Source organism: Pinus tabuliformis, chromosome X, assembly GCF_031772625.1.
Source record: "Pinus tabuliformis cultivar Carrire ecotype Pingquan chromosome X, CPIR1, whole genome shotgun sequence".
Lineage (NCBI taxonomy): Eukaryota > Viridiplantae > Streptophyta > Pinopsida > Pinales > Pinaceae > Pinus > Pinus tabuliformis.
This window is the reverse complement of record NC_142308.1, coordinates 1669277604-1669292665: the sequence shown is the minus strand read 5'-3', so window position 1 is coordinate 1669292665 and position 15062 is coordinate 1669277604. Positions and strand designations below refer to the sequence as shown.

Below are 15062 nucleotides of genomic sequence, written 5' to 3'. Positions count from 1 at the left end.
AGGTTTACCGTTTTTAATACGTGAATATCTGGCGTCGTTCCCAATGAAGAAGGATTGATTCCCACACTGGTTCGGACACAATCTCGTGCTTCTCCTTTAAAAGGAGCTTTCCCAGAGTATAGATGCAACAATTGGATTTTTCTCCTACCGCAAGATACAGCTACTTGTTTGTTTTACTGCCTTTGAGAGTTAATTACTCCCTACTCCAAGACACTAGCCTAAGCTATGTTGGTGTAATAGAGACCTAGAAATAAAAATATTACTAGATAGATTTTACTTTAAGCGTTATTTTTATTGTTTTTTATTTAAGTCAAGAGGTGCAGAGATGAAACTTGTGGTGTGAAGACTCAACTCAAAATCATTATAAAAAAAATGCACTTAAGATGATAAGCAATCTTTTTCCTTCAATGGATTTTTAGCTAGGAAAGAGTTTGGGAAGGCAAATGCTTGTAAACACAAATCTTTTCCTTAAAAAACAAATCAAAGAAGAGCTTTTTGTCTTTTCCAATGCACTCAAAACGAGACATCTAGTTATGTTCACAAAAATTTCCCTTTTCTTTCAAACACTCAAATACTACAAAAACAAACTTTTTCCAAAAGAGATTTTTTTATTTTTATAAAACACTCAAAACTATGAAAATTCTAATCTTGAGATCTATAAACTATAAAAAACTATTTGAAGTAAAAGCTTACAAGATGTCTTTTCAAGGATGTTTTACTTAGCTATAAGCAAACTAAGGACTAATTTGTCCAGAATCACAAATCAGTCAAAAAACAACCAATTTTTGTTTTCTTTTCTAAAAATGAAATCCAAACTTTTAACACAAGTCTTTTCGAAGTTTCACAAAGAGAAAACACAAGATGGATTCCTCAACAAAGGTAGATTTTGCAAATGGTCAGACTCATAAGAAGGCCAGTAAAAACCAAGGTGATCTGAGGCTTCTACAACTTCTAAGCTTTGAGCTACTACAAGACCAAAATGAAAATCAAGCCCGACAACTAAAACTTCTAGGAATTTCACCTAAAACCCTAACACCAATGGAATCAAACAAACAAAGGCTCTTGACAAGTCACATGCAGGTCTGGGCAGGGGATAACAACACCTAAACAAAAACTAAGCTGACTAAAAGAGAAAATCTCAAGTTTTCCAAAATTTTGACAGGGTCCGCAGGCCCGCAATTCACAAAGGTGCGGTACCGCTCTGTGTGAAAATCAAAAGTGCGGATAGGTCCGCACTATGTTGTAAGTCAAGGGTGCGGTCCTCTCCCAAAGTTATGAAAAACAAAAAATAATCTAAGATCTACTAAATCTACCCAATTCCACACACAACAAGCCAAAAACAGAAACAAAAACACAGTTTCTCAAGTCAAAGTAAAGCAAATCAAGAAATCAAGTCCCCAGTGGAGTCGCCATTTTGTCACACGGAATGAGTCGATCTTGCGGACAAGATTGACCTCCCTAGTATCTAAAGATATCTAGTAACAAGCAAGCCAATCAAATCCTATCTTTCTCTAAATATGTAATTTATAAACAAAGGCAAACAAGTGTTTTAGGCCTACCTTGGGTCCAATGCAAGTTTGTGGAAGCCTCGCTTCTTTGATCCAAATGAGCTCCCTTGTAGCAAATCTGCAAACACAAACAAGCACACAAATTAAATAGCACCTGAAAAGCCAATGTAATAAAGCATACTTAACATGATGATCAAGGAATTCATGAAACAAATGACATAAGACAATTTGTTGAGAAAAATGAATCCGATTGTATTAATTCAAATCAAAGAAGAACTTTACAACCTGTGCCTTGATGTTGTAAAAGCTCCTCCCAATGTCCAGCAAGAAGTCTCCTTTACTTTGACAAGTTTCACCCTCTTCCCAATGAAGCCAAAAGGTATGTGATCTCTCCTCTCAAGCTTAACTAGGAAGTCTCAATTCCACCAGCATTTACCCTAAAAAATGTTCAGCTTCTAACCTCCCTAGCAACCAGCACAATGCCTTAATTTATAGTGCAATGGAGGGAAGTTACTAGGTCCTCCTTCAAAGGGATAAAGCCCTCCTTCAAAGGGATAGCTCCTCTCATCAAGGAATTAGCTCCTTCTCTTTTGGGATGCATGAACCACCTAAGAGCGAACAATCCATGTCAAAATTCCTTCTAGAATCATCTAGAATTAACCCAAAGTGAGTTTTTTAGAATAAACTTGCGCTTTTTTTACTTTCACAGGGGTCCGCACCCACTTCCTTAGAGACAGAGCGGGCAGATCTGCAGGTAATGTGAACAGGGGGTGTGGGACCACAGGAAACAGTGAGAGAAAGTGCGGAACCAGAGCTTTGTTCATTTTTAATGTCTTTCTCTCATTTTCAAAGCTTGACATGAAGAGCTGAAGTCTGGGACTTGCTTAGGAGGACAGTATAAGTGATGATAGACCCATACTGACTGCAAATAGTCATGGTGACGATATTTTTGTGTAACATGTCTCATGAGGGAGAACCTACAAACATGAAAGAAGATGAGAAGACCTTCATAAAGGCTTTCTTTTATCTGACAGAGATGGTGAAGGTCCTCTATGTAGAGAGGAATATCAGGTAGCAAGGGGAAACTTCCAAACCTCCTGTTAGGGTCCTATAATAATAGGATTCATAATTTTGAATTGGTTATGGTTAGTCTTGTAATATTGTACATACTTTTTCTTTCTGCAAAATGTTTTCCCATATTAAAATTAAAAATGTAAAGAGGGTATGTCCTAAAAGAATAATCAAAGGACAAACATAAAGAAAAAGATGAAAAAAAAAAGTAAAAAATATGAACCCCAAAAAAGAGATAAAAATAGATCATGAAAGTGTGCAAATTCAAATGCTACTATTTTTTACTTTACTTTGCAAAATAACGTTGTGTGCGACTTGTCAAAAATGCCACAATCCATGATGGTCAAATATTTTAATCTTGACTCGTTCATGCTTTAAATTTCATGTTGATAGATAAAGAATAAAGATCTAGCCAAACTGTTTAATCTTGGCAGATCAGTAGTTAGGTAGAGAACAAAAATGAGCTCACCAGTTCACTCTGAGCCATTGGAAGTTATAAGGTTAGAATTAGATAGTTTGCTTATCAAAAGAAAAAGAAATAAAGGGCCAGCAAGCTCAAATGCACCCAATGAATGAAGAGAAAATGCTAAGGTAAATCAAGGGTAGGTAGAAGAAGTTTTGCAAGTACACAAAGTTGCTAAGTCAAAATCATCTTCATCATGTTTAATCCTATGTTTCATGTGTAGGAAGAATTGTGAAAGAGAAATGACATTCATATACTTATTTACTAATTTCCCTTCATTTCACTAGACCCCTACATACTTAAGTTTACTAATTTCCCCTCATTATCCATTCATTACTTGTAAAAACCCTTTCCCCCTTCATTTTAACCTTTTATCCCTTTGTTTCACACATTTTCTTAGACATTACCCTTAAAAAACCATTCCCCCTTCCCAAAACCTTTCCTCTAGTGTGAAACACATTCCCACCACAAATAATACTTTCCCCCCTTATTAATTTTCCTTTTCCCCTTAAAAGCCCACAAAAATATTTTATTCTAGGTTTTTTCCTAAAAGTCCTGCTTTATAAATCCCCCATGTTATGATTTCCCGACACCCTTTTTAACCCACCAAGCCTTGGTGTATAGTTAAAAAATCCGCAATATAAACCATGGTCACCTCTTATTAACCCACTGCTTATATTTAAACCATGTCATTATTCATTAATTAATTACAAATTATTTGTAATTAAACCCCCGGGCCCCGCCAACCACTTTCCAACTCCGCTCGTGCAACTTCACCGCGTGATATCCCTTTGATCTTCCACTTCCAGATCCAAAGGCACACAGCCATATCGCGCAGATTCATCATCCAATAGTTAACGGTCTGAGAGCATGCGAGATTCGCAGTTTTGGCTGGGCACTATTTTGCTACGTGGCGGCACTAGGTTATATCGCGTGCTCGCGAAAAATACCGCCCTCCATCCAAAAGCGGTGTGATATGGCCTAAAACCACCTCCCCGCCTAAACCAAAACTGCCCACTGTTCATCCAATAAATCTCGCACCAAAATCTAACTGTTGTTGGTTAAAAGGCCGAAAGTGCCCCATTTTGCTCTTTTCGCTCATTTTCACTACAAACCTCTGTTAGCCCAACCTGACACCCTAAACCTCTGCGTGACCAATTTAACCAACTTTTGCCACCCGAAGACGCTGCAGACACCAAATTGAAACAACGAATAGCCAGCTAAAGCCTCAGTAACCTCTGCAGCTACCACATAACCCCGTCTATGCACCAAACCATCAAATTTCCAGGTATTCTTAATATAACCAGAAACGGCCCTGTAATTTAAAGTTATACACAACAATTATCCAAGGTTAATTAATTAAATTAATTAAGAAACCTTGTTAAAACTAAAGAAAAACCTATTGTGCACCCAAACCCCTTTTTACAGGCTGTTATTACCCTCCCCATTGTTCCAGAGCTTCTAAACCTTACTCCTGAAACCACATAAAGAGTAATTCAGTTCAAATATACCAAATTATGGCTTCCCAAACCTCTCTGGATGTAAGACCTCTGCAAACCCCTCACCTGGATATTGACCACCTTCCTTTAGCCGATAGAGAATTTCAAATCAAGGACATTGTTTCCCCTAGCTACCTACTGAAACTCCACTGCTGGAGTAAAGACAAGTTTTGAACCAGAATGATGACATTCACCTATGGGATTCAAATTTGCCCAAGTACTTGTTCCCACGGGTACACCCATTCCCTGAAATCATCCACTTCTGCCAAGCCTGCTATATTCTAAGTCAGAAAGCCATAGTCACCCCTGATCAACAGGGTTTGTTTACCATTATTGCAGAATCAATAAATCAAATGTTGCAGATCCAACCAAGCCCAAATGAAACCCCACTTTCCATTGAAGGTTTACTTGAACTCTACACAAATCTAGACATTCCCAAGAAAGCTCAGATCATTCAAACTTTCATCATTAAAAAGTATCTCACTCCAACAAATAGTCCTCCATATGTTGCCACCATTTTCTCTGAGAGAGGCGGACAAATTATTACCATGCTCTCTTGCATTCTAGGGTACACTACTGATGAACATGTGGATGAGGTTGTCCTTGCTTTCCTTTCTATCTTTTGCCCAAGCAAGCCTCCTGCTACAATTTACAACTATGCTCAGTTCTTGGCAGATAGAATCCATGAACAGTTTATCAAATTGCCAAATGAGAGAGTATTCAAATACTCATCTGTATTGTTTCACATGTTCCTGTACTTTCAGTCAAATAAGTTTCCTGTTAGCATCCAAAAGTTAGACACTAAGGGAAATCCAAGACCTGTCATCTTTTGGACACCATTGATCCAAATGTATTACACTATTTTTACTTACAAAGACTTCATTTATTCATTTGTTCATCCAGTTATAAACATGCTAACCAGTAGCTATGAGCCCAAGATCAGTCAGAAGATTAAAAGAGTTTTACAGTTGGCCAAGAACAGTAAAGTGGGAGACTGGTATCTATACCAAGACCACACAAAAATCAGAATATATGGATGCCAACTCACTTCCTACAAGTTTTCCAAATACCTCCCCATGAGGATATTTACATTAGAGTATTTCAGACAAATCATAAATTCTGATGAAGTTAATTTCCTGTCAGCGAGAACGAAGATCCAGTTTAAAATGAACAACCAATTGGGCCATTTTATTTGTAATAATAGGGAAGTCGGACCAGAGGCAGATAAAATTTTATAGCAGATTAATTTCAAGAGCAGTTTTATGTGGCAATATGACCCTCATGGAATCATAAATAAACTAAGGCTCAAATTCAAATTGCCTCCTTTCATACATGATCCTACATGATCCTAGGCCAGACATTCAAAGATTTGCCAACCAGTCAGAATGGTTGGAAAACACTATGATAGATGTGGAGAACACTGTAGTAGATGTGGAGAATACTTTGATAGATGTGGAAAAGCAGATTGATACTAGTTCCTTTTTGCAGGTTCCAGCCCTACAAGAACAGATGACCATTACTCCCATTTTGCAGACTCCAGCCAATGAAGACAGAAATGTGAAAAGAACCAAGGAAGAAGGTTCTAGCTCAGCAATGGACACTACAGATGAAAGGTTTGAGATCAGTTACAGGAAGAGGCCCAAGCTTAATCTTGTAACTAAGCAAGAAGACACCATTGGGACAGTGGAAATCACTAACACTGACACAATGGTTGGAAGGAATAAAGGCCCAGTTGTTTCAGAGGAAACTCACCAACCTTCTACTTCAAACACTCAACTTATTGAGAAACAACTCGGCATTGAAGTCTCTTCATCCACCAAGACTGTGGATAAAGAGAAATATATAAAAGAAAAATACAAGGAAATTAAGTTGAGGAATGAGACATTGAAGGCTGATACTTATGCCCAGTACTTCAAGCAGACACCTGCAAATCAAAACAGATTAATGTCATCCTTTGACATTAAAACAAGTAAAATGCAAATGACATTCATGCAGCCTACAGTCCAGCAGCCCAGATCATCAGCAGACTGCAAGAAGACTGAATTTGAAATTTTGGCTTAGGGATGTTCACCCTATTTGATCAAATCGAATTCCATAAGCAGACATGTGAGATGATTTATTCCACCATGACAAGTAAAGCAATGATTGTGCACAAATTCCAAAGCTCACTAGATAATATCACAGCACAGTATAAGCTGGAAAAAGCATCTTCACAGGCCAAGGGCAACAGAGTCAAGTCATTGGAAGACTTGGTGCTTGAGCTTGGACATAATCCCAATGATGTCAAGGCTGCAAAGAAATTGATAAAGAAGAAAAATGAGGATATTTCTGCTTTAAAGAAACAATTGACGCTGCCTCATTCAGAGAATCCACAGACCAAGGAGGTCCTTGAAAGCCAAACTCAGCAAGAGGAGATGATGGATCTCATTCTCCAATTAAATGATCAATTGAAATAAATGGAGGAGTTGGACAGCTTAATACAGCTGAAACAGGCCAGCCTTGAGACAGCCACTGCCACTGCCATTCCCACAGTGACTACAGCAGTTCCATCAACCTTGGCAGCTTCATTGGCCCCCACAGCTCCACTGGCTACAACACTTCCAGCTGCAACAACATCTACATCAGCAACAGGTTCAACAACAGCAGCGGCTCAGCGAAGTGATGAGGCAAACAAACTGATCAAAGCAATGGAGGACATGTCCATTCAAATCTTTGAAATAAACAAACTCAAAGTACATATAAGGAGTTTAGAGGATGAGATGAAATTAGCTCAGAGTATGCACAAAGATGAAGTTCAGAAGTCAACCAGGATGACTAAGAGGATAGAGAACTTAGAGAAAGAGTTAACATTGAAGAAGCCACTTGCCCAAGCTAAAGAACAACTATGGGCAAATATCATTGACTTTGTCAATGATATTTGGCCATATATACAAGTCATCTTTGAACAAAATGATTTAGTCAAAGAGGCTACAGAAGAAATTCAGAAAGTTAAGGCCGAGCTTGGAGTCATGCCAGAAGAAGCTACCAGAATAATCCAGTTCCTTAACTCCAAGAACAAATATGAATTACAGGAGCTGGACATAGCTGACAGAACTGGCACAATACTAAAGGTGAAGAAAGTGCTCACCAAGAGGAACTTAATGATGAACATTGAGGACAAATGCCAAACCATGGAGTTGGCTATAGGCAGTGTTAGGATTCCAAGAAACTCTCCTAGGTTGTAGCTCGGAGATGCCTAGTAACATATAAATTCAACTATTGTTGCAGTGGATGAATGGAAGGAATGATGCTTGTCCAAGCTAGATAACCACTTCCACTTTGTTTCACTCCAGACATGCGTGAACACCCCTAGAATACAAGGCTTTAGACCACCAACTACTCACAGTTTGAGGTATAAGGTGAATATGAAGAATACTGACCACACCAGCAGATACATAAAACCATGTGATGGACGGCTGCAAATAGTAAAGAAGTCTACAAATATAATCTACTAATGCAAAGACAGGATGATAGCTCTCCTGCCTCAGTTAGAAATAAACCTGGACCACCTGTTCAATGATTCATACAAGACTCTAACACAGAGATAGGATGACAACTATCTAGTGCTAAAACATCGAGAGACCAAGAACATAGCATATCAGGCACAACTTAGAACAGAGGGAAATGGGAAATGAGAAATTAACAACAAAAGAAGCTTGTATTAGCTGAAAATGAAGACGAGACGTTGCAAGTGACAAAATATCTTCAGTCTCCAGAAGTTGAACTTTACATCAAATGCCAACCACCAACCCTGATTACATCTTGTTTCTGGGTATTTATAGATTTTACATTAGAAGGGAACTTGGCCATTTAGGTATGGAGGGGTCATAATTGACCACCAACTGCATTTAACTGCCTGGTGGAGTCTCTGACTGTGTTTGCTTGTTGCAGTGAGTGAATCTGATCTTCTCAAGTGCTTTGTTGTCCCTTTAAGCTGTTGGAGTGCTCATACCGGTGGCGTTCCATAACTGATCGAGGGCGTATGGGAGGGTTTTATGAGGGTTTGGGCTTTTGGCACTTGGGGCTAAGGCCAAAAGGGTTAATTTATCAGGTTTTAGGAGAAAAATAGAGGAATGGAGGTGGCGGAGAGGAAGCAGGGTGGAAGAAAAAGGGGGAACGACCAATTGTGAGCCTTCTTTTGGACACAAATCAACAGACCATGCTTCTCTCTATCAGTAACGAGTCAGCACTGCATAGCAGAGCTAACACTGGCTCCTTCTAGGGATGAGATCCTCCCTGTGAGGTCTCAAGAACTGTAGACCACTGCCTTTATACAAAAACAAGATTAAAAACATTGCCTAGTATTCCATTGGGCATGGACTCTATTTAAGCCTACACTAAAACTTGGTAAAAATAACATATTTACAACATTAAGGCCTGGAAACCTTAAACAACATAAACTTTCAAGAATCGCCCATTAACTGGGCCATCAAAAACTGTCTCTCTTTCCATACTCTGCATCGTGAAGGTGTTGTTGCCTTGGATCTGAGTAATAATAAAAGGTCCAGTCCACAGAGCATCGAACTTTCCATGATTGCCTTTCTTTTCCTTTAGTGCATCCCATTTAAGCACCAAGTTTCCAACTTGAAAATTGTCCAACATTGCCTTTCTGTCAAAGGCTTCCTTGACTCTCTGTTGATGTGTTGCAGACCGTTCAACCAGTTGATCCCTGATCTGATGCACTTCTGTCAAGTCAATGATCCTTTTTTCCATGTCATCTTCCTCATTCTGCTCTCCCTGCAAGAATTTAGCCACAGGGAGGGTCAACTGAATTGGGAATATAGCCTCAATGCCATATACCAACTTGAATGGAGAATTCCCTGTGGATTTCTTGGTGGTCACCCTGTCAGCCCATAATGCATACTTCAGCTTGGAATCCCAGTTCCTTTTGTTGTCTTGCAACAGCTTTTTCATTATCCTTATTAGGATCTTGTTGGATGATTCCGCTAGACCATTACCTTGAGGGTAATATGAAGTGGAATGAACTAGCTTAATGCCCATTGAGTCGCACATGTCCACCAACTCTTTTGCCCTAAAGGTTGTTGCATTGTTTGTAACCAATTTATGTGGGCAACCAAACCTGGTGAAAATATTTTCTGTTAAGAACTTCATAACCACATGGTGATCTACTTTTCTAGTAGGGATGGCCTCAATCCATTTAATGAAGTAGTCAGTGGCTACTAAGATCCATCTGTGCTGGCCACTGGAATGAGGATTGATTTCTCCTATGAAATCCAAACCCCACTATTGGAAAGGGCCAGTGGCATGAATTGGTTTCAAGGGCAAAGACTTTAAATGCTATTTTCCTTCAAACCTTTAGCACCTGTCACAAGATTTTACAAATGAAAAGACATTAGAAAACAGTGTGGGCCAATAATACCCAGCTCTGAGGATTTTATGTGTTGCGGTTTTCCAATAGTGATGCCCTCCACAAATTCTAGAATGGAACTAGTGTATGACCTCCATGGATTGTTCCTTGTCCAAACACCTTAGAAGGATTCCAGATGGATCTCTCCAATACAACAAGTTTTCATGAATGCAATACTTGGTTGCCTTGAACTTAATAGTTCTAGCTTGGCTTGAACTTAGGCCTGGAGGAATTTCTAGCTTCTGCAAAAATTGAGCTGTTGTAGAATACCATTCACAAGAAGCTATATTCTCTACCAATGACTAGTTCGGTCCTGGTTCAGCTGTTGTTTTTGCCTGTCCAGCATTCTGCAATTTTCTTTAGCCATTAGCTTTAAGTCTATGTTGAATTCAATAAGCTTTGCAATCCATTTAGACCTTCTTCCATCAACATCTGGCTGTGTTAAGCCATCTTTTACTAAAGGAGAGGGCACGTATGCAATTACCTTGGAGTGCAGAATGTATATCCTAAAAGCTTTCAAGGATTTGATAAGAGCATAAGCCTATTTTTCAATGATATCATACCTTAGTTCAACATCCCTTAATTTTTTGCTGAAGAATGCCACTGGATGCTCTGAACCCTCATTATCTTTCTGCAATAAGACTGCTGCAAGGGTGTCACCTAAGGCAAAGGAGAAAATATGGAACTCCTTGCTATAATCTGGGCTGATCAAAGTAGGAGCTTCCATAATAACTCTTTTGATGGCTTCAAAAGATTTTCTTGCTGCATCAGTCCATCTGATATATGATCCCTTTTTTAGCATGGAGGTGATACGCTTTATCAATTCTGCAAAATTAGGGATGAATCTCCTTACGAAATTTATTTTTCCCAGAAAGGATTGGATGTCCTTTTTTGACCTTGAGACAAACAAGGTTTGTATTGCTTTCACTCTTTCTGAGTCAATTTTGACTCCTGCAGCAGAGACAATGTGTCCTAACAGCTTGCCCTCTTCCAAAGTAAACTATGACTTCTTAGGATTCACTGATATCCCAAACCTTCTGCACTTCAGAAACACTTTCTTCAAATGTTGCAAATGATCCTGGTGGCTGCTGGAATATACTATTATATCATCTAGGTAGACAAGGACAAACTTGTCCTTCTCTCCTACGAATGTTATATCCATAGCTCTCTGAAAGGTGGCTCCAACATTCATCGGCCCAAAAGGCATCTTGGAATACATGAAAGTGCCCCAGGGAGTGGTGAAAGCAGTCTTTTCTTGGTCATCTGGATGCACAACAACCTGGTTATACCCTGAAAATCCATCCAGGAAAGACATGACTTTGGCTCCTGAGAATTTCTGCAGCGAATGCTCCATCTTTGGCAGAGGATAGTTGTCTTTCTTGGAGCACTTGTTCAAGTTCCTGAATCAACGCACAGCCTGATTTCTCCACTTTTCTTCCTTACCACTACCAAGTTGGATACCCACTTTGAATATATCAAGGGGACTATGATTTTGGCAGCCAACAACTTCTTGATTTCTGTTTCAATCATGAGAAGGAGCAAAGGATTTATGGGTCTCAGCTTCTGTTTGAAAGGAATGGTATCTTTCTCTAAGGGGATCTTGTGCTGAATGATCTTTTTGTCATAAGTTTTGAGGTCATTGTATTCCCAGGCAAAGATATCAGCAAACTGCTTCATCAAGGTGCAATATTCAGAACTTTGGGTAGCAGACAAATGAGTAGACAAGTTTATGTACTTTGGATAATCTAGACTCCCTATGTTATGCCTATGGACTGCAGACTGATCTTCTTTTTCGGCCATCTTGTGAGGCACATCATTCTGGTCAAACAGTTTCTCTAAAGGCACTAACCCTTTAGGGATATGGTCGCTAGGCAATTGAACAATGTTGTCTTGGCCAATTTTGTTCCTTAGATGAGACTGGGGACATCCCTCTAAGGTTTCATTCTCTTGATCAATTTGCATTTCAGAGAATTCATCAATGACTTGGAGAAACCTATTTACTTCATCATCATCCTCAAAGACTTTCTAGTGCTGGACATTATCAGGCAAGGATGGTCTATATTGTATCTGGACTGCATAAACCAATCTAGGAGGCATGGGAGGGATGAACATGCTAGCAGACACAACAAGGGAATCAGGGAGCTGATTTTTTACTCTAAGAATGTATGAGATACAAAAACTATCAAAATAATCTTTGAGTTTCCGTACCTCATCTATGTATGCTTTCAACCTTGGGTGCCTTGCTTGGAACGTTTTGTTCACTTGCTGAATCATGAGATCAACATCTCCAAACACCTTTATGTCTTTGATTCCTCTGTCTTTGGCAGCGTTTAAGCCCAATATTAGAGCTTCATACTCTGCTATATTGTTGGTGACCTGAAAAGTCAGCTTAAAAGACAAATGAGTGCTTTCTTGCTTTGGAGATACCAACACCACTCTTGCGCCTGCAGTTTCCCTTGAACATTCTCCATCGAAGAACATATCCCAGACCTAATTTCCTTGCTCTTCCATGGCCTGGCATACTGGTTTCTTGAGATGCACCGATGCCCTGTGGGATTCTTCAATTTGGAGAATACATGCTCCAAAAATAAGTGTCCACAGCGTAAATGGGATGATTAGTGGGATTCTTCTCATCAATGATGATATAGGCAAGCTAGGATTCCCTATACAATCTTTTGCTTTCCCCTCCAAAAACTAGGACAATGGCATAAGATAACTCATTTTGTAATGTCCCACCCAACCTCTTAATCCAACCTCTGGAAAGTAGCATACCAAACTTAGGGGGGACATCTGCTACCACAATATCCATCATCATGCTCTTCATGGGCAGCTGAGTTAGGGTGATAACCAAGTCTTTGATTAATCCCAGACATTTCACCTTCTTTGAATCAAAGGAGAATAAATCATGATAAGGTCTGGTGATGTCAAGGCCTAACTCTTCCATGACAGCTTTGGGGATTAGATTATCGCTGGCACCTGTGTCCAGCAAACAGTTATGGAGGGTTTTGTCATGAATGGTCAAGGAGACATAGAATGATAGGGAGCTATTATCAGAGGGTTCAGTCATTGGGCTAAGCACAACTGCAGATTTATCATCTTGCAAATTCACAATCATGGGAGGCTTGAGAGGCTTTTAGCGCAAGGGCATCCAGGATAGGCTTTCTAAATACCTCACTCCTTGCAAGTTCTAGCAGAGGTATAGATTTTTTTAACTTGTGGACTTCTGATTCGAAACTGAAAGGGAAAGGGGACTTGTCAGGGCCTCTTACCTCTTGAGCTGGAGCTTTAAGAATGACTGGATCAGCTGCTAGTTTTCTCTGTTTGTTGCTCTGCTGCTTCGTGGGGGCAACAGCTCTTTAGGCAGGACTCTCTTTGACATTGTTTGTTCTTGACCTCAGGTTATATCTTTGCTGATCTTCGGTCTTTAGAACAGCTTCTCTGTCCCACTCTTCGCTAGTCTGGTCTTTGAGTAATGACTCTTCATAGGCAGCCCATGTCAAAAAGGCAGCACTGCCCTTAACTTCCATACAGTGAATCTCATCCTCTTCATCAAGCTGCTCCTCCTCCATGACCACGTTCTGGAAAGGAGTCTTAACCCTTTGTTCTTCACTAGTCTCTTTGCCCCTCTGAATAGTTTGCAATTGTTCATTTTCTCTTCTAAATGGATTTGGATATCTAGGAGCAAATGTGCTAGGCAACCTTGTCTTCCCAGAACTCTGCTCAACCTTCAGTTTGGATATTTCAGCAGCCAATGACTATCATTTTAGTCATTTTGTCTAATTTAGGCTCCGAAGATGAAGAAGAGGAGGAAGCCTCACCTCTCTGCCTCTTTCTATCAGCATGACTTTTGAGTTTTTTTGCAGCCATGATATTGGATTCCACCTCTAAGGCTACATCTTGCATTTCAGCTAGGGAAGCACATCTTCTTTCTCTTAATAGCAAACAGAAATCAGAATCAAAGGCATTAGCATAGGTGAGTTTTGCAAAGGTGGGGGTAGGCTTTACTTCAGCTGATATCTTTCTATACATCCGATTAAATCTCTTATTAAATTCAGGCAATGTCTCCCCATTTTCCTTTTTGAGGTTGCCAAAATTAGTATGGTAGTATAGCAGGTCTTTCTTATCTCCCCAATGCTTTAAAAACACATCATCTAATGCTTCAATGTCTGCTATGGACCTAGGGGTCAGCTCTCTGAACCATTTTCTAGCCTCTCCATCAAGGCTTTGGACAAATACTCTCATCAACGCATCAACTTCACTGATATCTAGGTTATCAACATAGCTATAAAAAGACTCTAGGCGCTCTTCAGCTGTTACTCCCTCTGTACCAGTGAACTTTGGCATGTATTTCTGGTATTCTCCTGCAGGCATGGCATTCAAAGGAACAGGCAGGACCAGGGGTCCATACCTAGCAGCTATGATTCTTTCCATTTTAGTGGGTGCTTGTGGGCCTACCATGACTAGGGTAGATGGAAGGGTACTGGCAGTTTGAAAGGTAGGGAGCTGAGAAATGACTGACAAGGATAAAGGAATATGATGGACTATAGGGGAGGTTTCATTTGGACTGAGATCCAAAGGGGAACTTATTGAACAAGGAGCTTTATGAATCTCTAAGGGTATTTCTTCACTGACAATGCTAAGCTCTTTATCTTCAAAATGAACATGATCAGTTACAAGCCTCTCTTGCAGAGATACATAAGATTGTTTAAGCTTACCTGATCCTGATGCTCCTTTCTGTGATATCTTTCTCTGCTTGACAATATTCTCAGGGTTAGGCACTGGGTCAGCTGGTGATTTCTGAGGATTTCTCCGAGTATGTCTCACAAACTGAGCCAGAACTGTGATGTGGAGTCGCCAAAGGCTGGTCCTCCATTAGAGTTTCCAGATAGATGATTACAACCAAAACTGTGTCCAGAATTTGTCTATCATCAAAGCTGGATCTGTTTCGTTCTCCCAGGGAAGCTTAGCTTCAATCTCCTCTCCCCGGCAATGGCGCCAATTATGTTAGGATTCCAAGAAACTCTCCTAGGTTGTAGCTCAGAGATGCCTGGTAACATATAAATTCAACTATTTTTGCAGTGGATGAATGGAAAGAATGATGCTTGTCCAAGCCA

The 15062-nt window shown here is 39.8% G+C and overlaps 1 protein-coding gene across 1 annotated transcript in view; it reads right to left on the bottom strand.

Annotated features, from left to right (window-relative positions):
* The window catches only part of LOC149146430 (uncharacterized), a 103263-nt gene that overhangs the window by 76577 nt on the left and 11624 nt on the right, over positions 1-15062 (bottom strand). The window contains exons 2-3 of the mRNA XM_089452762.1: positions 4459-4516; positions 4158-4357 (exon numbers count right to left, since the gene is read on the bottom strand). Coding sequence (XP_089308888.1) covers positions 4158-4357; positions 4459-4516 — 258 coding nt within the window. The remainder of the gene's footprint in view (positions 1-4157; positions 4358-4458; positions 4517-15062) is intronic.